The sequence below is a fragment of the Oncorhynchus nerka genome, linkage group LG8 (genome assembly GCF_034236695.1).
Source record: "Oncorhynchus nerka isolate Pitt River linkage group LG8, Oner_Uvic_2.0, whole genome shotgun sequence".
NCBI lineage: Eukaryota > Metazoa > Chordata > Actinopteri > Salmoniformes > Salmonidae > Oncorhynchus > Oncorhynchus nerka.
The window spans coordinates 50,704,895-50,727,821 of NC_088403.1; the positions used below are offsets into that span (position 1 = coordinate 50,704,895).

The 22,927-nt window shown below is 40.5% G+C and overlaps 1 protein-coding gene across 1 annotated transcript in view; it reads right to left on the reverse strand.

Annotated features, from left to right (window-relative positions):
• The window catches only part of LOC115133544 (phospholipid-transporting ATPase ABCA1-like), a 293,869-nt gene extending 275,843 nt beyond the window's left edge, over positions 1-18,026 (reverse strand). The window contains exons 1-2 of the mRNA XM_029666848.2: positions 17,890-18,026; positions 3,603-3,731 (exon numbers count right to left, since the gene is read on the reverse strand). Coding sequence (XP_029522708.1) covers positions 3,603-3,668 — 66 coding nt within the window. The 5' untranslated portion in view covers positions 3,669-3,731; positions 17,890-18,026. The remainder of the gene's footprint in view (positions 1-3,602; positions 3,732-17,889) is intronic.
• Positions 18,027-22,927: the final 4,901 nt, after the last annotated feature.

Consider the following 22,927-nt stretch of genomic DNA (forward strand, 5'->3'; position numbering starts at 1 on the left):
GGGAAATCAAGTCTGAAATGTAAAAGTGGAAATGACAAAATCCCTAAGATTTATTAAACCTCAAATACACTACAAGTTCAACATTTCCTGAAAGTTCTCCTGCAACAGGGTGATCCAATTATAATCCTACATCTGTATGTAGTTTTGTATTAGATGAGAAGATGAGGATGGATCTTCAATGTTACATAGTTGTCAACAAGGGTGTCAGGTAGCCTAGCGGTTAAGAGCATTGGGCCGGTAAGGTGAGAAATCTGCTGATACTTGAGCAAGGCACTTAACCTTATTTGCTCCCTTAAGTTTCTCTGGATAAGAGTGTCTGCTAAATTACTAAAACTTGACATTACAGTCAAAGCTGTGTAGTGAAATTCAGCTGGTAACAAACTTGGGATGTCACACTCCAACCTTGGCTAAGATGAGGAGTCAGCAGGAATTGACAGAGACCAGAATAACGAGTGGGCGTTGATAAATGTCCTTGGACTCTCTGACCATAAAATCACGGAAGAGTATGAAGAGCCCATTTTTGAATCTCATTGAAGGAGGTTCAAGGGGGATTTCTTTATTTATCAAAAACCTGTCTTTATGCTCCACTATAAAAGCAGTTGCAAGGACAGAGACAATTGTATGTGTGTCATATTCACATACCCCTATGTTATCGAATTTAACGTAATACTGTAGGTGGATGTTTTGGTGATGTCTAGCTTTTTTAAACAAACTTTTGACCACTCATTCCCAAAGCCCCATTTCTTCCCATCAGGCTGACTTGTTAAAGATTAAACACAGGGGGCAAGTGACATAACATTTAGAAGGGATGAATCTCTGCAAATTGAATGTGACACTTCCAGCTTGTGTGTGTCAGGGTAAAAACCTTTATCCAGCGAGAGAATTCGGGCAGCAGCTCACATAGAAATGTACTAGTTTTTAAGACAAATCCCTCTATTTTTGCCCTAACACAATACCTTAAGAGGTTCTTACTCACTTATGGCCAACTACATATGAGTACACCGCGGTAGTGCTTTCTAATTCGTTTTTTAAATATATATACAGTACCAGTCAAAGGTTTGGACACACCTACTCATTCAAGGGTTTTTCTTAATATTTACATATGTGGGAATTCCTTCAAGACAGTTCTAAAATAATTCCATGTGAAGCTGGTTGAGAGAATGTCCAAAGCTGAGTGTGCAAAGCTGTCACCAAGGCAAAGGTTGGCTACTTTGAAGAATCTCAAATATAAAATATATTTTGATTTGTTTAACACTTTTTTGTTTACTACATGATTCCATATGTGTTATTTCATAGAAAATAGGGGAAAAAAATAAGAAAGACCCTTGCATAAGTAGGTCTGTCCAAACTTTTGACTGGTACTGTATATATAGTGGGGAGAACAAGTATTTGATACCCCTCCGATTTTGCAGGTTTTCCTACTTACAAAGCATGTAGAGGTCTCTAATTTGTATCATAGGTATACTTCAACTGTGAGAGACGGAATCTAAAAAAAAATCCAGAAAATCACATTGCATGATTTTTAAGTAATTAATTAGCATTTTATTGCATGACATAAGTATTTGATCACCTACCAACCAGTAAGAATTCCGGCTCTCACAGACCTGTTAGTTTTTCTTTAAGAATCCCTCCTGTTCTCCACTCATTACCTGTATAAACTGCACCTGTTTGAACTCCTTACCTGTATAAAAGACACCTGTCCACACACTCAATCAAACAGACTCCAACCTCTCCACAATGGCCAAGACCAGAGAGGGTGTAAGGACATCAGGGATAAAATTGTAGACCTGAACAAGGCTGGGGTGGGCTACAGGACAATAGGCAAGCAGCTTGGTGAGAAGGCAGCAACTGTTGGCCCAATTATTAGAACATGGAAGAAGTTCAAGATGACAGTCAATGACCCTCGGTCTGGGGCTCCATGCAAGATCTCACCTCGTGGGGCATCAATGATCATGAGGAAGGTGAGGGATCAGCCCAGAACTACACGGCAGGACCTGGTCAATGACCTGAAGAGAGCTGGGACCACAGTCTCAAAGAAAACCATTAGTAACACACTACGCCGTCATGGATTAAAATCCTGCAGCGCACACAAGGTCCCCCTGCTCAAGCCAGCGCATGTCCAGGCCCGTCTGAAGTTGCCAATGACCATCTGGATGATCCAGAACAGGATTGGGAGAAGGTTATGTGGTCTGATGAGACAAAAATATAGCTTTTTGGTCTAAACTCCACTCACCGTGTTTGGAGGAAGAAGAAGGATGAGTACAACCCCAAGAACACCATCCAACCCGTGAAGCATGGAGGTGGAAACATCATTTTTTGGGGATGCTTTTCTGCAAAGGGGACAGGACGACTGCATCGTATTGAGGGGAGGATGGATGGGGCCATGTATCGCGAGATTTTGTCCAACAATCTCCTTCCCTCAGTAAGAGCATTGAAGATGGGTCGTGGCTGGGTCTTCCAGCATGACAACGACCCAAAACACACAGCCAGGGCAACTAAGGAGTGGCTCCGTAAGAAGCATCTCAAGGTCCTGGAGTGGTCTAGCCAGTCTCCAGACCTGAACCCAGTAGAAAATCTTTGGAGGGAGCTGAAAGTCCTTATTGCCCAGCAACAGCCCCGGAACCTGAAGGATCTGGAGAAGGTCTGTATGGAGGAGTGGGCCAAAATCCCTGCTGCAGTGTGTGCAAACCTGGTCAAGAACTACAGGAAACGTATGATCTCTGTAATTGCAAACAAAGATTTCTGTACCAAATATTAAGTTCTGTTTTTCTGATGTATCAAATCCTTATGTCATGCAATAAAATGCAAATTAATTACTTAGAAATCATACAATGTGATTTTCTGGATTTTTGTTTTAGATTCCGTCTCTCACAGTTGAAGTGTACCTATGATAAAAAAATTATAGACCTCTACATGCTTTGTAAGTAGGAAAACCTGCAAAATCGGCAGTGTATCAAATACTTGTTCTCCCCACTGTATATATATATATGATAGAAATATTGCTTCCAGAGTTGATCAAAGCTCAGAACGCTGATATTCTTGATCTGACCGAGTTCTAATTGCACCTGCATCTTTGCAACTAGTGAAATCCTAAACAGTGGTTTGTTCGTTATGTTTGCCTGCATCCCCTGGATTTTCCTCCCAGAACTTTTTAGCGTCAAATTCGCCACTCTCTCAAACGGCTAACTCCGCCCTCTCGTGACGTGAAACAAATCACGCTTGCAGCCGGCCTCATAGGCAACTAGTCTAGAGAAGCTGATGAGAGTGTGTTTGCGAGATACCGGACAAAATGCAATTTCAAAACAGGAGTAAAAAAGTTTTGCTGCTCCCATGTCTACAGACATCCACCAAACAAACAAAGACCGACTCTTTGTAGATCGCGTGAGATTAATGAACCTATAGCAGCAAAGGTGATAATGGCTCAGGTCATTTTTCCTTGTCTTTGCTGTTCTTCAAATAGCATTTTAAAGTTTTTTAATTTGATAGAAATGCAGTAAAATCTTTTTCCAGACCTCACTAAAACTCTAACCCTAGTTACGGCCCTGTGTCCATGATTTTAGCAGATGTAGGTTGATTTATTTTGAGGGTGTGTAGTTAGTTACCTTTTGTCTCTTCCGGAGAGTGAAGTTCTTCCACAGGAGCAGACCAAGTTGTGTCAGGAGACCCATTATGCTGTATCTAGGCAATATCCTGCCAACGCGTTGTTATGGCAACCCCCCACTTAATAGACCCTAAAGGGAATAAAAGCAGGGTTTTGGTTTTAATACAGAGAACAAGTGCATCATGCCGGAGGGAATGCCACTAATCACCCACTTCCCAAGGCCTTGGTCTCATAGCAAAGCACCTGGTTCGGGACAACCCAGTGATGCATTATCATATACTGAAAAAATATATAAACACAACAATTTCAAAGATTTTACTGCGTTACAGTTCACGTAAGGAAATCAGTCAATTGAAAGGAATTCATTAAGCCCTAATCTATAGATTTCACATGACTGGGAATACAGATAAGCATCTGTTGGTCATAGACATCTTTAAAAAAAAAGCTAATGGCATGGATCAGAAAACCAGTCAGTATCTGGTGTAACCACAATTTGCCTCATACAGTGCAACACATCTCCTTCGCCTACAGTTGATTAGGCAGTTGATTGTGGCCTGTGTACTGTTGTCCCACTGCTCTTCAATGGCAGTGCAACATTTCTGGATATTGGCGGGAACTGGAACACGCTGTCGTACAAGTTGATGCAGAGCATCCCAAACATGCTCAATAGATGACTTGTCTGGTGAGTATGCAGGCCATGGAAGAACTTTTCCTTGCGACATGAGGCCATACATTATCAAGCTGGTGATGGCAGCTGATGAATGGCACAACAATGGGCTTCAGAATCTCGTCACCGTATCTCTGTGCATTCAAATTGCCATCGATAAAATGCAATAGTGTTCATTGTCCGTAACTTATGCCTGCCCCCACTGCCACCATGGGGCACTCTGTTCACAACGTTGACATCAGCAAACCGCTCGCCCACACGACACCATGCACATGGTCTGCTGTTATGAGGATAGTTGTATATACTGCCAAATTCTCTAAAATGATGTTGGAGGCGGCTAATGGTTGAGGAATGAACATTCAATTCTCTGGTAATAGCTCTGGTGGACACTCCTGCAGTCAGCATGCCAATTGCACGCTCCCTCAAAACTTGAGACATCTGTGGCATTGTGTCTTGTGACAAAACTGCACATTTTAGAGTGGCCTTTTCTGGTCCTCAATGTGCACCTGTGTAATGATCATGCTGTTTAATCAGTTTCTTGACATGCCACACATGTCATGTGAACGGATTATCTTGGCAAAGGAAAAATGATCACTAACAGGGATGTCAACAATTTTGTGCACATTGTGCGGATGGAAAATTCCTGGGATCTTTTATTTCAGCTGATGAAACATGTGACCAACACTTTACATGTTGCGTTTATATTTTTGTTCAGTGTGGCTTAAAGTTATGTTTGTACTTGTATTTCTTGTTGCAATAATGTTGGTGACGCAACAATAATGCACTTTTAAAATAGGCCTATATCTAAAAATACATACAGCCAAGTGATATATACTGTATATATACCAGTATACATCATTTTAATAGCAGGACACTGTTAAGTCCATTATACAGTACCTCTGAAGAGTATACATTAGGCTGTTTGAGAAGGTTTGACTCCCAAGCAACCTGCCTACACATAGTTTGTGTAGGTACAATATCAACATAGTGACAGTAGTAGGTCAAAGCTGTGTGCTGGAAAACCTATACTCTATACATGCATGTACTTTACTTTACTCAACAAGGTTTTGTCAGGGACATTGCACATTATTTAACATTTGGTGTGCCGGTTTGCATTTTTACTCCTCACTGTATTCAATATTCTGCGATAACTGGTTCTAAACCTGAGTATTTCAATGTTCTATGTCTGCATACAGTAGCTAAGCAACATAAATCACAGTTGAATTCAATACCAGATTTGTGCAAAGGAAAAGGTCACTTGTGATGAAAAACAAAATATGCATACACCCATTGTGGACCATAATCGGTCTTGCTCCTTGGAATGGAATTAATTGAATGAAATGTCAATTCAAAAACTAGTTGTACTGTGTATTTACAAGTAATTTATGACTAACAAGTCAATGTAGATTTTTATTTATATTTCAGATAATAATAAAAGGATTTACGAAAGATTTGAGTGGCTTTGGCACACTGATTAAACAGATAATAAACACAGATTGATATAGGATGGCATTTTACACTCTCACCGTGACCTTTATTAAAAACTCAATAATTGCACAACAGGCAGGGCCTTATTAGATTATGAATCCATCACTGACATACTGTACCTGCATTCTATTACGTTACATCACCAAAGCTTTTCTAAACCAAATAATACATTTAACCTGCTGATTTACCATTATAATAACAAGTGCCTACTGTAATCAACACACTTCGGTTTCGGTTTCAACTCAGTTTCTCTTTGTTTGGTAGTACTACATCTACACTAGCTATGGTCCAGGACATGGGTGAGCACGTGAAGGAATGCACACTAAAGCCCTGGACCAGAGCTATCACTACACCATTTACAGTATATCACCCAAATGGACAATTTTTTATTTTATTTTATTTTACTAGGCAAGTCAGTTAAGAACAAATTCTTATTTTCAATGACAGCCTAGGAACAGTGGGTTAACTGCCTGTTCAGGGGCAGAACGACAGATTTTGTACCTTGTCAGCTCGGGATTTGAATTTGCAACCTTTCGGTTACTAGTCCAATGCTCTAACCACTAGGCTACCCTGCCGCCCCGACAATGTCATGGACCTTATAGGTGAACATTAAGCTAGAAAAGCTACAGTGCCTTCAGAAAGTATTCACACCCCTTGACTTTTTTTCAAATTTTGTTGTGTTACAGCCTGAATTTAAAATGGATTAAATTGAGATTCTTTGTCGCTGGCCTACATAATATACCCCATCATGTCAAAGTGGAAGTATTTTTCAAAATGTTCAAAGATTAATTAAAAAGGAAAAGCTGAAATGTCTTGAATCAATAAGTATTAAACCCCTTTGTTATGGCAAGCCTAAATACGTTCAGGAGTAAACATTTGCTTAACAATTCATATAATAAGTTGCATGGTTGTTGAATGACTACCTCATCTCTGTACCCCACACATATAATTATCTGTAAGGTCCCTCAGTCGAGCAGTGAATTTCAAACACAGATTTATGCACAAAGACCAGGGAGGTTTTCCAATGCCAAAGAAGCGCACCTATTGGTAGATGGGTAATATCCCTATGAGCATGGTGAAGTTATTCATTAGACTTTGGATGGTGTATGAATATACACAGTCACTACATAGATACAGGCATTCTTCCTAACAGTTGCCGGAGGTATCCACTCAGGGATTTCACCATGAGGTCAATGGTGACTTTAAAACAGTTACAGAGTTTAATGGCTGTGATAGGAGAAAACTGAGGATGGATCAACAACATTTTCGTTACTCCCCAATACTAACCTAATTGACAGAGTGAAAAGAAGGAAGCCTGTACAGAATAAAAAATATTCCAAAACACGCATCCTGTTTGCTACAAAGCACTAAAGTAATACTGCAAAACATGTGGCAAAGCAATTCACTTTTTGTCCTGAATACAATGTGTTAGGTTTGGGGCTAATCCTATACAACACATTACTGAATACCACTTTCCATATCTTTCAAGCATAGTGGTTTCTGCATCATGTTATGGGTATGCTTGTAAACGTTAAGGACTGGGAAGTTTTTCAGGATAAAAACATTTATGGGATGGAGATAAGCACAGGAAAAATCCTAGAGGGAAACCTGGTTCAGTCTGCTTTCCACCAGACACTGGGTGATTAATTCACCTTTCAGCGAGACAATAACCTACAACACAAGGCCAAATCTACACTGGAGTTGCTTACCAAGAAGACAGTGAATGTTCCTTAAAATGTATGGCAAGATCTGAAAATGTTTATCTAGAATTGATCAACAACCAATTTGACAGAGCTTGAAGAATTTTGAAAAGAATAATGGGGAATCTTGCACAATCCATGTGTTGGAAGCTCTTCGAAACATACCCAGAAAAGGTGCTTCTACAAAGTATTGACTCAGGGGTGTGAATACTTATGTAAATGAGATATTTGCATAAATGTATAATAAATACATGTTTTCACTTTGTCATTATGGGTATTTTGTGTAGAAGGGTGAGACAAAATATATAATATATAAGACAAAATATATGAGACAAAATATATAACTCAGGCTCTAACACTACAAAATGTGTAATAAGTCAAGGGGTATAAATACTTTCTGAAGACACGGTATATAGTATGCTATTCTAAGGCTACTTTGAAGCTTCATTTCCTGCATAAACAACAGTAGGACTTTGGTAGCAAAAAAATAGAGGATGCAAGTTTTAGCCCGAGTCGAAGCCACATACAAATGTGCACCTTCTAACGCTCCATTTCTTTCCCTTCCATTTCCACCCTGTATTATTCCATTATTTACCGTTACTCCGTAGATGTTTTATTTACTGTCATGAAAGATGTACATCCAGGTGGCCAGAAAGATACTCTAATGGTGCAAAAGAGATTTAGGTCCCCAGACGCTGTTTCCGGAAGACCTTAAATAATTAAAGTTCCATTACTATTAGGCGTTAAGCTGCTGTAAAGGCTAACAGACAAAACATAGACAAAACCAAACCTGGAAACTCCTGAGACTCCAACTGGACTAAATTCCCATTTTTGGTCTCATGTAGAACTATTTTGGGTTCCATGTAGAACCCTCTGTGGAAAGGATTTTACATGACACCCAAAAGGGTTGTACCTAGACCCAAAAGGTTTCTACCTGGAACCAAAAAGGGTTCTTTAGCGGGTTCTCCTATGGGGACAGCTGAATAACAATTTTAGGTTCCAGGTAGAAACCTTTTGGGTCCAGGTACGACAGTGTATATACAACTATCATCATACTATATACAAACATCTGATATGAGGAATTATTGAAATGTAGGAATAGGTGGGGCATCAATGGAATTGTCTCATTGAAGTGAATACATCTTTTGAAATATTACCATAACGTATATTGTTTCATACCCAAGGAAAAATGTCAACACACATGAAACAAAACAAAAAGTTGGATATTGCAGATATACATGTATTCACTCTCTGTATGACCCTCGAAGCAGATGGCTCCAAAAAGTCTTCCCATACTTCCCATGTCTTTGAGGTGAGTTGACATTAAGGAGCAGACAAATGTCACCGGGATAAAACAGCATGTTTCCTTTATATAGCAGCCACCCTTGTATATGCATGAACACTTGTCTCCCTCAAGTGCTTGTATAATTGAGTATGTACCACATTCGCTTGCAATGCTTTCAACCCCCTTCTTTCGAAACAAGCATTGCACATAGGGAAGGACAGCTCGTAATAGCCTTCTGTGTTGGAAGTCACGTCAACCATGAAGGGTACATAACACTCTCCCAGCACATCGCCTATACCTTGAAAAGCGTGAATGTCGCTGGATCAAGCTACATAGAGGCCTGCTTAATAGGGAAATATTCAGTCAACAGGAAATGGGAATTGATGATGGAGATTTGCATCTAAGTCAGAGTTAGACAAACACAACACAAGCCCTCGTGAGTTCATAGCCATACAGTACAGTCTCCCTGGTTTTCCATAATTGTCTTCTGTCTCAGTGACAGAGGAAACACTACTGAATAATTTAAATATGTTGCCGTGCCACTTTTTACACTCAAGCCGTCTCAATGGTGTCATTAGTTCCAAAGAGGATCCGAGAACAGAGCACAGTCGAGGCAGTGGAAAGAGAAAAAGAAACGGAGCGAAAAAAGAGGAGAGAAGGAAAAAAGAAAGAAAGAAAGAAAGGAAATTAAAGCATGTAGTATGAGAAAAGTGCAAGCCTGGTTTTTGGGGACTTGCTACATCAGAATGCATCATTTCAACCCCTGCAATGACAGAACGTGTGAACAGATATTTTGTCATCCAAACGGAGTAAGGCAGAGAATGTTTTTAACATCCGTTTACAAAAGCCCTCTCCCAAAGAGCTAATGTTCTTTCTATAGCTCACACGCTCTCTTTACATGTGGGAATCTTAAAAGTCTCTGAGGCCGGTTCAATAGGGATGGCTGATGGCACAGCTCGTTTTAATTAGTACCTGAGGGGAAAGGTGAATTGCTGGGTCACGCAAATAAACAGTCCGCTTTTACCAAGAAATCATTCTCTGGTTGACACGTCAGTATTCTTGACCAACACTTTCCTCTCTGAATATCGTTGTATTTGAGATGGCATATAGCTCAGATGAATGAAGCTCAGATGAATGAACCACAGTCAAAGGAGTTTTCAGCCAACTTCACCTTCATTTCCCGTCGGTGGCAAATACAGTACTGCGTTATCAATGATCATTATTGTGATAGAAACAGGACCTCCTGCTGAATACATTTATACACTTTGCCTCATTTATAATGAATACAATTCACTGGGTGTACAAAACATGAGGAACATCTTCCTAAATATTGAGTTGCACCCCCCATTTGCCGTCAGAACAGTCTCAATTAGTCGAGGAACGGACTCTACAAGGTGTCGCGCGTGTTCCACAGGGATGCTGGCCAATGTTGACTCCAATACTTCCCACAGTTGTGTCAAGTTGGCTGGATGTACTTTGGGTGGTGGACCATTCTTTATACACACAGGAAACTGTTGAGCTTGAAAAACCCGGCAGGGTTGCCGTTCTTGACACAAACTGGTGCCCAAGGGAACCTACTACTATTCCCTGTTCAAACGCACTTAAATCTTTTGTCTTTCCCGTTCACCCACTGAATGTCGCACCTACACAATCCATGTGTCAAAGCTTCAGACATTTCTTTTTGACTTGTCTCCTCCACTTCTTCTACACTGATTGAAACACGCATCACTACTGACGTGTCTGGGTAGAGGGGAACGGTTGAGAGTGACCCTGACCGGGAAGAGCCGAAAGGTTTGAAAAGCCGAACGACCTTGTGTTTTTGTTCTGTGTTACTTCTATCCTGTAAACCACTTTGTAATACTAAGAACATAAAGATCTTAAAGGACTGTAGAGACTGACTTGTCTGCCTCCTCCTTGTGTTTGTGGAATTGGGATTAAAATAACATTTTTTTGACATTCGACTACATAATCAAAACCTAAAAGTGAACCTAACCTGCATTTTCAATGACCGTTTGGTAACTAAAGCTTTCCAAAGCCATGGCAGATTATACCACCAACTGTGCCATGTAGGAGGGCCAAGGGCCTTCTGCTCTTTTCCTGATACTACTTCCTTCAAGAATAGTTCTTAAACATCCAAAACTAATTCCCCAGAACATCTGTGCTTTAATAAAAATGTGGCCATGGAATTGTCCCTTCAAGGTATTGTCACCCTTATTTCTACCAAGCTATTTTTGAACAGCTGGTAAGGTTTATTCAGGAACATGTTGAGACATTTCCAGACTTTATTTACAACATGAATAGCCAAGCACCGCTGTTTTTTTCAGTGAGAACACTGGGGTTCCTCAGTGTGAGTGTAAGTTGTTTTGTGGTTCATTTAACCCTTGCATTACCAGGTGAGTTGACTGAAAACCTTCTTAATTACAGCAACTTAAATAGTGTTCAACATCTGTTTATTATTGAAAGGCTAATGTATACCAAAGGCTGCATATTGTGTGCCCCTCACAAAGTACTATGCATGTACTTTGGATAAGTAAGGCATGAGGGTGTGTGGTATATGGCCAATGTACAGTTGAAGTCAGAAGATTACATACACCTTATACATACACACCTTACACATACACCAAATACATTAAACTCAGTTTTTCACAATTCCTGACATTTAATCCTATTTAAAATTCCCTCTCTTAGGTCAGTTAGGATCACCACTTTATTTTAAGAATGTGAAATGTCAGAATAATAGTGAAGAGAATGATTTATTTCAGCTTTTATTTCTTTCATCACATTCCCAGTGGGTCAGAGGTTTACATACACTCAATTAGCATTTGGAAGCATTGCCTTTAAATTGCTTAACTTGGGTCAAACGTTTCGGGTAGCCTTCCACAAGCTTCCCACAATAAGTTGGGTGAATTGTGGCCCATTCCTCCTGACAGAGCTGGTGTAACTGAGTCAGGTTTGAAGGCCTCGTTGCTCGCACAAGCTTTTTCAGTTCTGCCCACAAATGTTCTATAGGATTGAGGTCAGGGCTTTGTGATGGCCACTCCAATACCTTGACTTTGTTGTCCTTAAGCCATTTTGCCACAACTTTTAAAGTATGCTTGGGGTCATTGTCCATTTGGAAGACCCATTTGCGACCAAGCTTTAACTTCCAGACTGATGTCTTGAGATGTTGCTTCAATATATCCACATAATTTTCCTTCTTCATGTTGCTGTCTATTTTGTGAATTGCACCAGTCCCTCCTGAGGCAACGCACCTCCACAACATGATGCTGCCGGCCCCGTGCTTCACGATTGGGATGGTGCTCTTCGGATTACAAGACTCCCCCTTTTTCCTCCAAACATAATGATGGTCATTATGGCCAAACAGTTCAATTTTGTTTCGTCAGACCAGAGGACATTCCTCCAAAAAGTACGAACTTTTTCCCCATGTGCAGTTGCAAACCGTAGTCTGGCTTTTTTATGGCGGTTTTGGAGCAGTGGCTTCTTCCTTGCTGAGCGACCTTTCAGGTTATGCCGATATAGGACTCGTTTTACTGTGGATATAGATACTTTTGTACCTGTTTCCTCCAGCATCTTCGCAAGGTCCTTTGCTGTTATTCTGGCATTGATTTGCACTATTCGCACCAAAGTACGTTCATCTCTAGGAGACAGAGCGTGTCTCCTTCCTGAGCGGTATAACGGCTGCGTGGTCCCATGGTGTTTATACTTCCATACTGTTGTTTGTACAGATGAATGTGGTACCTTCAGGTGTTTGGAAATTGCTCCCAAGGATGAACCAGACTTGTGGAGGTTTACAATTAATTTTCTGAGGTCTTGGCTGATTTCTTTTGATTTTCCTATGATGTCAAGGAAAGAGGCACTGAGATTGAAGGTAGGCCTTGAAATAAATCAACAGGTACAACTCCAATTGACTCAAATGATGTCATTTCAGTTGTATGGCATTGAAGCTCGTCTGGAGGTTAGTTAACACAGTGTCCAAAGAAGGGCCAGAGGTATATATATATAGATCACTGCGATGCAGTGTTTTATTTAGACCACTGCGCCACTCGGGAGGGCCTGGCTCAGGCATTTTTAACGCACCGGGACATTTTTTATTGTCCTTGAGGCCTTTAGGACAATTTAGACAGGCCTACCTAGCTAAAGATGGACCACTCCATCAGGCATTTTTCTGGACTGCCCTATGACCAGTCAGTTTCTTCTGCGAAGCCTTCAGAAACGGTATACACTAGGTCATGTAATTGCCTCTGCTTTACTTGAATATTTCATTACGCTCAACACAGACATCATTGGGTAAAAAAAAAGCCCTGCCATTACCAGAAACCTACGTTATAAAAAATGCAGAAGGTAATTTACTATTTATAAAATGCATGCTCAAGATGGGGCCTCAAATGGTAGTCTTGAGAGGTTCAGCCCCTTCTGATATGTTTATGTAGAAACAATTACATGCAATTTGGCACAAAGGTATTTTTGCTCACATCTCAAGAGGCTTGACCCTGTAAATTGTAGTGTTTTACAGTAAGTATACAGCTAAATAGAATTGTATAGGTGAAAATGTATGTGGTTAAAACGATTGCCTTGACCTTCACCTGAAAAAGTTCAGTCGGCACTCACAAAACATTAAATGGATCGTTCACCCAAATTACACATAATAGTTTCCTTCCATTTGGAGACAGTGACCAGGTTAACAAAACTAGATATGGCTTGATGTCTAACTTTGTACATAGATTTATTTCAGGTTAAGGAAACCAATATACCATTTTGTAATTTGAGTGAATTTTCCCATGAAGGGATGCTCAACCCACTTTGTGTAAACTCCAGCTATACAGCCGTGGCCAATATTTTTGAGAATGACACAAATATGAGTTTCCACAAAGTTTGCTGCTTCAGTGTCTTCAGATATTTTTGTCAGATGTTACCATGGAATACTGAAGTATAATTACAAGCATTTCATAAGTGTCAAATACTTTTATTGACAATTACATGAAGTTGATGCAAAGAGTCAATATTTGCAGTGTTGACCCTTCCTTTTCAAGACCTCTGCAATCCATCCTGGCATGCTGTCAATTAACTTCTGGGCCACATCCTGACTGATGGCAGCCCATTCTTGCGTAATAAATGCTTGGAGTTTGTCAGAATTTGTGGGATTTTGTTTGTCTACTTGCCTCTTGAGGATTGACCACAAGTTCACAATGGGATTAAGGTCTGGGGAGTTTCCTGGCCATGGACCCAAAATGTTGATGTTTTGTTCCCCGAGCCACTTAGTTATCACTTTTGCCTTATGGCAAGGTGCTCCATCATGCTGGAAAAGGCATTGTTTGTCACCAAACTGTTCCTGGATGGTTGGGAGAAGTTGCTCTCGGAGGATGTGTTGGTACCATTCTTTATTCATGGATGTGTTCTTAGGCAAAATTGTGAGTGAGCCCACTCCCTTGGCTGAGAAGCAACCCCACACATGAATGGTCTCAGGATACTTTACTGTTGGCATGACACAGGACTGATGGTAGCGCTCACCTTGTCTTCTCTAGACAAACTTTTTTCCGGATGCTCCAAACAATCGGAAAGGAGATTCATCAGAGATAATTACTTTACCCCAGTCCTCAGCAGTCCAATCCCTGTACCTTTTGCAGAATATCAGTCTGTCCCTGATGTTTTTCCTGGAGAGAAGTGGCATCTTTGCTGCCCTTCTTGACACCAGGCCATCCTCCAAAAGTCTTCGCCTCACTGTGCATGCAGATGCACTCACACCTGCCTGCTGCCATTCCTGAGCAAGCTCTGTACTGGTGGTGCCCTGATCCCACAGCTGAATCAACTTTAGGAGAAGGTCCTGGTGCTTGCTAGACTTTCTTGGGCACCCTGAAGCCTTCTTCACAACAATTGAACCGCTCTCCTTGAAGTTCTTGATGATCTGATAAATGGTTGATTTAGGTGCAATCTTACTGGCAGCAATATCCTTGCCTGTGAAGCCTTCTTTGTGCAGAGCAATGATGACGGAACGTGTTTCCTTGCAGGTCGCTGTGGTTGACAGAGGAAGAACAATGATTCCAAGCACTATCCACCTTTTGAAGCTTCCAGTATGTTATTCGAACTCAATCAGCATGACAGAGTGATCTCCAGCCTTGTCCTCGTCCACACTCACAGCTGTGTAAACGAGAGAATCACTGACATGATGTTAGCTGGTCCTTTTGTGGCAGGGCTGAAATGCAGTGGAAATGTTTTTGGGGGATTGAGTTCATTTGCATGGCAAAGAGGGACTTTGAAATTAATTGCAATTCATCTAATCACTCTTCATAACATTCTGGATTATATGCAAATTGCCATCATACAAACTGAAGCTGCAGACTTTTGGAAAATTAACTTTTGTGTCATTCTCAAAACTTTTGGCCACGACTGTACACTACATCCTTCCTTCACTGACCCAGCAGGTCCAAATTTGGCATGTCACTTTTTGGTCTGGAATTAGTTAACGTTAACACAACTTCTTTATTCAAATAGTATGACCTTGAAGTCATAACATGTGTCATAATGATGTCACTGCAACCAATTGTATACTTCCTCTACTGATGCTGTACATTGGCTTTAACTCAAAATGTTCTGAAATGTTGAATCTTCTGCATCAAAGCTATTGTGTTATCTCTGTGTTAAAGGGGCAGTCTTTTAATTTAATTATATATAGACATTGATTCTGGAAGAATACTTCATTTTTTGTACACAATGTAATTGTAAACAAAGACTGTACAGCTTCAAAATATGAATAAAACGAACATTATGATGTCATGGATGTTCAGTCTTTGCATCCATAGCCATCCCGCTCTGTCTATAAAATGTATTGTGGCAGTGGTGGCTTTGTTCCAGATTGCCCCTTTTAAGTTTGAAAACTTGACAACAAAACTGTTTGTGAAATGTTGAAAATGGGTCACTGTACAGAACGCAACGCCGCATGAACTAAAGCTATTCAGATGTTTAAAGCAGCATGATATTAGCATCCATCAACAACAGTAAGTTAATGATAATTTGGTGCCTATTACTCAATTGTTAGTTGCTAATTAGCCATATTAGCACCAACTTACTGCATGTTTAGCACAGGAGGTTAGAGGCACCTTAATTGGGGAGGATAGGCTCGTGGTAATGGTTGGAGTGGAATTGGTGGAATGGTAACAAATAAATCTTGTACTCTGTTCCAGCCATTATTATGAGCCGTCCTCCCCTCAACAGCCTCCACTGATGTTTAGCACACATTAGAGAAGATATTAAGCTAATACATGTCAATCAATGTTTGTTTTTTCTCTTGTTACAGCTATTGCTGTAGGTAAGCAATTATGGAGACAACCAGCTTGTCCAAAAGCAAAGACAGGGAACTCCAAAAGTATTGGGAAGGTGACAATTTTGTTGTTGTTTTGGCCCTGTAATCCAGCACATTGGATGTGAAATGATACAATTCCAGACTGTCATCTTTAATTGGAAGGTATTTTCATCCATATCGGGTGAACCGTTTAGAAATTACAGCACTCCCCCCCCCTCCCCCCATTTTAGGGGACCAAAAGTATTGGGACAAATTCACTTATAGGTGTATTAATGTAGTCACACAAAAAATATTTGGTCCCATATTCCTAGAATGCAGTGAACCTACAAACTTGGATGCGTTTGCTGTTTGTTTTGGTTGTGTTTCAGATTGGTTTGTGCCCAATAGAAATGAATGGTAAATAATGTATTGTGTCATTTTGGAACCACATTTATTGTAAATGAGAATAGAATGTTTCTAAACTCTAATACATTCATGTGGATGCTACCATGATTACAGATAGTTCTGAATGAATCGTGATGATGAGTGAGAAATTTACATACGCACAAATATCATACCCCCCCAAAAATACTAACCTCCCCTGTTATTGTAATGACGAGAGGTTATCATGTCTTGGGGGTATGACATTTGTGTGTCTGTAACTTTCTCACTCATCATTATTCACAATTCATTCAAAACTATCCGTAATCATGGTGGCATCCAACTTTTTGGGCCAGTGAAGCCCTCTACTGTCTTGTTCATCTATTGTACTGTATATCTTGTCTCTTGTTCATATAATATCTTGTACTGTATATCTTGTTCATACAGTATCTTGTACTGTATATATTTTATCTTGGTCATATCTTGTGCTATATATTTTATATATTGGTCATACTGTGTCTTTTAATGTAAATCTTGTATCTTGTTCATACAGTATGTTGTACTGTATATCTTGTGCTTTATCTGATTAATTCAAAACGATTTCCAGTTATAATTCATTATACACAAAATTACAGAAGCATGTATCAAAAAAATGTCATTTACATTGTAAACCAAGTCATTAGACAGAACTTATGAAATAATTGTACCCCTCCTGGTAATATAATAACTGCACAGTGTAAACTAACTCTGAACCAGTGGAGGCTTCTTAGGGGATGGCGGCTCATAATAATGGCTGGAACGGAGCAAATGGAATGGCATCAAACACATGGAAACCATGGAAATCTTAATTGAGGAGGACTGGCTTGTGGTAATGGCTGGAGCGGAAAGAGTGGAATGACATTGAATACATCAAACACATTGATGCATTTGATACCATTCTACTCATTCCGCACCAGCCATTACCACGAGACTCTCCTTGCCAATTAAGGTGCCACCAACCTCCTGTGCTCTCAACCTTGTGCACTGAATTTCATAAACCAGCAGTAATGACCCAGTCATTGGCTACAGGTAGCCTAGAGTTTAAGAGCATTGGGCCAGTAGCCTGAAAGGTTGCTGGTTCAAATCCCCAAGCTAATTAGGTAAACAAATATGTCTGTGCACTTAACACTAATTGCTCCTGTAAGTCTCTCTGGATAAGAGCGACTGCTAAGATGCAAATAGCCCCAGGAGGAAACTAGCTAGCAACAATAACAGCCCAGGGCATCACATGAGGCCTTGCTATGTAACATGTAGTTAAAAACACACAATTGGTAACGGGTACCAATGATGCTTAGAGGTAGTAGTTTTTGATAAATCCCAAAGACACACAAGTATGTTATAGGTTATTACTGTGTAACTACACACTTATCATGTACTTTCTATGTAAATAGGCTACCTATTAATTTCTGTACCGTCAAGTGTTACCAAAAAATATATTTATGAGCAACTTACCTCCTAGATCTTTAGAATATAATTATTCTCTGCACATATTTAGGAGTCCCCAGATGACAATGACCCAGTGCAAACTCCAAACAAGTTCCTGTGACTCTTATCATCACCTTCTTTCCTCTGAGCCCACTATCTCTCTCTATCCCTTTTCTACTTTCCTTCCTCCTTCCCTGTCTCCATCCCCTTTTACCCAGAGCTATAAAGTATTCAAATGACCTCTACAGGGACTACCATGGCCACAGCACTGAGGTAATAGACCCAGGTGACGAGGTAGTGTGCAAGTGTACATTACACGGCTTACTCCCTTAAGATCAATCCGGGAGCACATGTTTACTAGTGTAAAAAACCTTAGGGATGGGGCTTGAGAAATGTAACCACTCAAATTCATAGACAAAGCTTTAATTCTAGCTTTAATTGATTGAGGTAAAAATCAAGGTGAGGGAGACACTTTGTATATATTCCATGGCCTTGAGAAACTGAAACATTCTCATGACTCAAGTCTTAAAATACATTGTAACTGCATCGGAATACATTATACCTGTGGGCTTTAGGTCAGCATTCAATCTAAGCTAAACAGAGATACGACTCATTTGAATATATTTCTGAGGGTTGATGACTAGGTGTGGAAATAAAGTTCAATGATGTGTCAGGTCTTTCATTACAGAATGATCCTCGTCTTGAATTTTTAGGATCAGGGCTGTCACGTTGGCATGAAAGATCGGGAGACAGACCCAGGAATGCGTAATAGTTTTTTTTATTAAGCCCCAAATTACGGCGTACCGTGTAAATGCACGGGGACAAAGACCAAACAAACACGTAAGAAAAACACAGGGTTGAATTCCAAACAAAAGAGCAAGGAGTACATCGAATAAATAACACCCATGCACAATGATTGTCACACGAGACGAGACCTGCAATCATCTGCACAATCCACAAGGGCACGAAAGCCCAAAACACACAGCAAAGGTACTCACACGCAGCAATGGACATTGGAAAAATAATCGATCCCCCCAATGGAAACCAAAGGGTGCATATATACAAATACTAATCAGTGGGAATAGGGGACAGGTGTGCGTGATGAAAGTTCCGGAGGGATCCATGACAAGGACCTGTCCATAATCTGATTCATTAAACTGATCCGGTATCAGCATTCCTACTTTGAGACGCTTGATACATTTGGCCCCTGGACTTCAAAAGTATTCTCTTACGAGACTAGCTGTATACTGAATGACATCCTGTGCTCACCAGTTGACAGATCTTCAATAAATCATGAGAACATTCAACCTAAAAAGATGTCTATTTTATTTATTATTCAAATACTATGTATTAGAAAATGAAGGGAACAGGTGGGAACCCTAAAGCATATTTTGTAACAGCCAAGTTGTTGATATTGATGATGCTGTTGATTATCAACTTGTGGCTGCATCACAGGAGGGCCGGATAAGTGTATTTTCTGTTGAGTTTTATGGCGACTATATAATTTGGTAACAACGGGACTAAGGGTTTACTGCATTCAGCGATAAATTATAATACCGGTGGTGCATTGGAGGAACATAATTATGTATATCAGCGGGATGTTTACTGAGCAGCCAGGAAACAAACAGGAATCGCATCATTGCAGCCATATGAGAGTGTTTAGTATTTGGTAAGCATTGCCTAAAACGTTTTATTCCATATGCTAGCTCGGGGGGTTGCAGAGGCTAGTCCTAGCAGTGTTGAAGTGCAGTATAAAACATGTGTATTCTCACCTATACCACCTAGGTGAGACCTCTGCTGCCCAAAAAATTGCTTCAATCAATTAAGTGTTGGGGCTCAATCCCAAGCCAGTAACCCAGTGTTAGACTTGGTGCGAGTCCCAAAAGGCACCCTGTTCCCTTTTTAGTGCAGTACTTTTGACCAGGAACCATAGGGCTCTGGTGAAAATTAGCACACTATAAAGCAAATAGGGTGATATTTGAAAACAGCCAGGATATTAGTGAAAATGCTAATGAATCTACTTCACATTGGACCCCGACCTGTTGCACTGTTTATACAGCTGTAGGATCTTAATTTGTTCATATTCGTTGCACTTTGACCTTGTAAGTTACCCAGTGGAAATTTTAGCATGTGAATCTTGGTGGGGCAAATAAAAAATATAAAAAATTGGATGCATGCCTGCAAAGCCACTACACAACACCACACTAAACAATACATGAATTGCACTATAATGGTGACAAACGGTGCCCACAAACCGTTAGGGCCAACATACAGCTGTTCCAACAGCAGTCCCAACACCTTACCACTGCTACACCTGGTTATCACCGGAACCTTGTCTGCCAGCGAAACATTTAGCTTCATTTACTGCCTTTAAAAAAACATAGATGATATGGCTGACTTGCTTAAACAACTGTGGTTTCTACTAACAATTGACATGTACAAACTATGGCATAATAAGGGGACGACAATATAAGATGCTATCGGTGATTTTGATTAAGACATTAATGAGCAAGCTAGGATGGATATAGTCAATATAACTATTTGTTCAGCAAATGTACAGCGCCAGAATTCAGAACATGGGCCACTCTTACAGTGTTCTCCCTGTACACAAAGTCAGAACAGTAGGATAAATAAAATAGGCATTTTAGCAGAAAATTTAAGTTCTTACAATATTCATTTGATTACATTTCTCTAAAACAGGTTATAGGCTACATGTGTACCACCAAGTCAGAACAGTAAGTGAAATTAAGAGCGGAAAAGGGACCAAATGATTAGGGTGAGGCACATGGGCTACTAGCAGCTTACTACACAGCTTACTTTCTTACCTAAAGTATACAGTTGAAGTTGGAAGTTTACATACATTTAAGTTGGAGTCCTTAAAACCCGTTTTTCAACAACTCCACGTGATTTGACTTCATTTTATCTGTGGCCAATGACCTTGAGCCTTCTCGAACAGGCACTTCTAATGTAACTCTATGGCAGCACCCAAGGGACTTAAATTTTTTAGGTCTACCCTTAGATTTGGCGGTGGCGTAGTGTCCCAATGAGTGTCAGCACACTGAGCCAATCACGGCGCAACTAGAGAACATTACCAACCCCTATGCTCCGTATTTTCCGCTGGCTGCCCCACCACCACAGAAAGCACTGAGCTAGGCTGAAACACCTGCATTTTAGAGCTGCCTTACTCAAGAATGCAAAAAAGAGGCCATGTTTGTATGCGGCTTTATTAACTAAATTATTGTAAAAAAAAAAAGATTTTTCGCAAATTGATATGTGACACGTATTAATGCCAACATAACATGCAAAACAGGCAACCTCCCCAAAAAAGAGCAGTGCTGGATGAAACTGATGCGGCATCAAAAATTAGCTAAGATGCCTGAGGACTGAGTTGCTTATTAATGAGCAAGAAGCATTCAAAAGTCAAGAAAAAATTCCAAGTGCATAATTTATGACCACTCTCTTTACCCAGTTGATTAGTTCTAACAAATAAATGATTTACTTTCCTCGGGATACTGGTACAGGACAACTGGCACTTGTTCTCTCATCCTTAAGAGACTATGAGAGTGAGTAGGAATTGCTTAGCACCCAAGCAGAGTCCTATAAACCACCTGACTAACAAGGTAATGAAGTCTCCCCTACTGCACTGCTACACCTATAGAACACACAATTAACTGGAGATCCAGACAGCAAGTTTGGTTGTCTCTCTACGCCAATCACAGAAAACTATTCTGAATTAGTCAAAAGGTGGAAAATTTGGGACAGAATTGGTAATGTAATATCTAATATTCTTTCTCTTGTTTAATAACAATGTTTGTTAGAATTCAACCTCACACCTTCCATGCGACCGCCATTACTCTAATAACACTACAGTGGTAAAACAGTGCAGTCTAATGCCTAATTTGGACCTTCTGCTTCATTCGAGCATCTACTCTCGTCTGCATAAGGTTTCAATATTGCCACTTTTTTATTTCCGGACCTCACAGATGGTGCGGAAGCGGAAGGTGTAAATTAAGCTTCGTTATAAGAATGTATTACATTTCTAGAGTGATTTTCATAGAATCTCAAAGCGCATCAAGTGCAAAAAAAGCAATCAAGCATTATATCATGACAGGTCAACCCTGCGTTATGGGCTCCCGAGTGGGGCAGCGGTCTAAGGCACTGCATCTCAGTACAAGAGGTGATACTACAGTCCCTGGTTTGAATCCAGGCTGAATCAGATCTGGCTGTGATTGGGAGTCCAATGGGTGGCGCACAACTGGCCCAGCGTCATCCAGGTTTGGCCAGGGTAGCCCTTCATTGTAAATACGAATTTCTTCTCAACTGACTTGCCTAGTTAAATACATTTTAAGAGCTAGGTTGGGGTTTTTGCAGCGAGGGTGCCTAGTCCGGTGCCCGCAGAGAGGGTCCCCAGTCCGGGGTCGGCGGCGAGGGTCCCCACACTAGTAGTGCTACCAAAGTGGGGTGAGCCAGAGGTGGAGCGGGGTCAACGTCCTGCACCAGAGCCGCCACCATGGATAGATGCCCACCCGGACCCTCCCCTATAGGTTCAGATTTTGTGGCTGGAGTCCGCACCTTTGGGTAGCCCTGTTAAGCGTCACGGTCATTTTGTATTGTTTATTGTTTTTGTTGGCGACATTCTAATTAAAAGGTATATGTACGCTCACAACGCTGCACCTTGGTCCACTTCTTACGATGCCTGTGACACCAGAAACAGGCAATACCAAAACAAATGGTCTATTGATTCTGTATCCTCACAACAAAATCTTCAGAGCTGTAATGATTTCATGCCCCAAATATTCAAAAAAAATTGGGTGGCAAGAATTCTGTACAATAATTTGAGCTAAAAAGCACAAAGTCTTGAATCTTGCGTCGTTTTATATATTAACTCATACATCCTACAACAATGCTTTCTTAGTGTCCAACAAGAATTCTCTGTCATAACAATGGTCATGTGTTTTGGTTGGAAGAATGCCCCTCACCCCACCGGTGTGATTACTACCTCTGAGGGTTTAGAGCTTGAGGTAGTCACCTCATACAAGTACTTCAGAGAATGGCTAGACGGTAC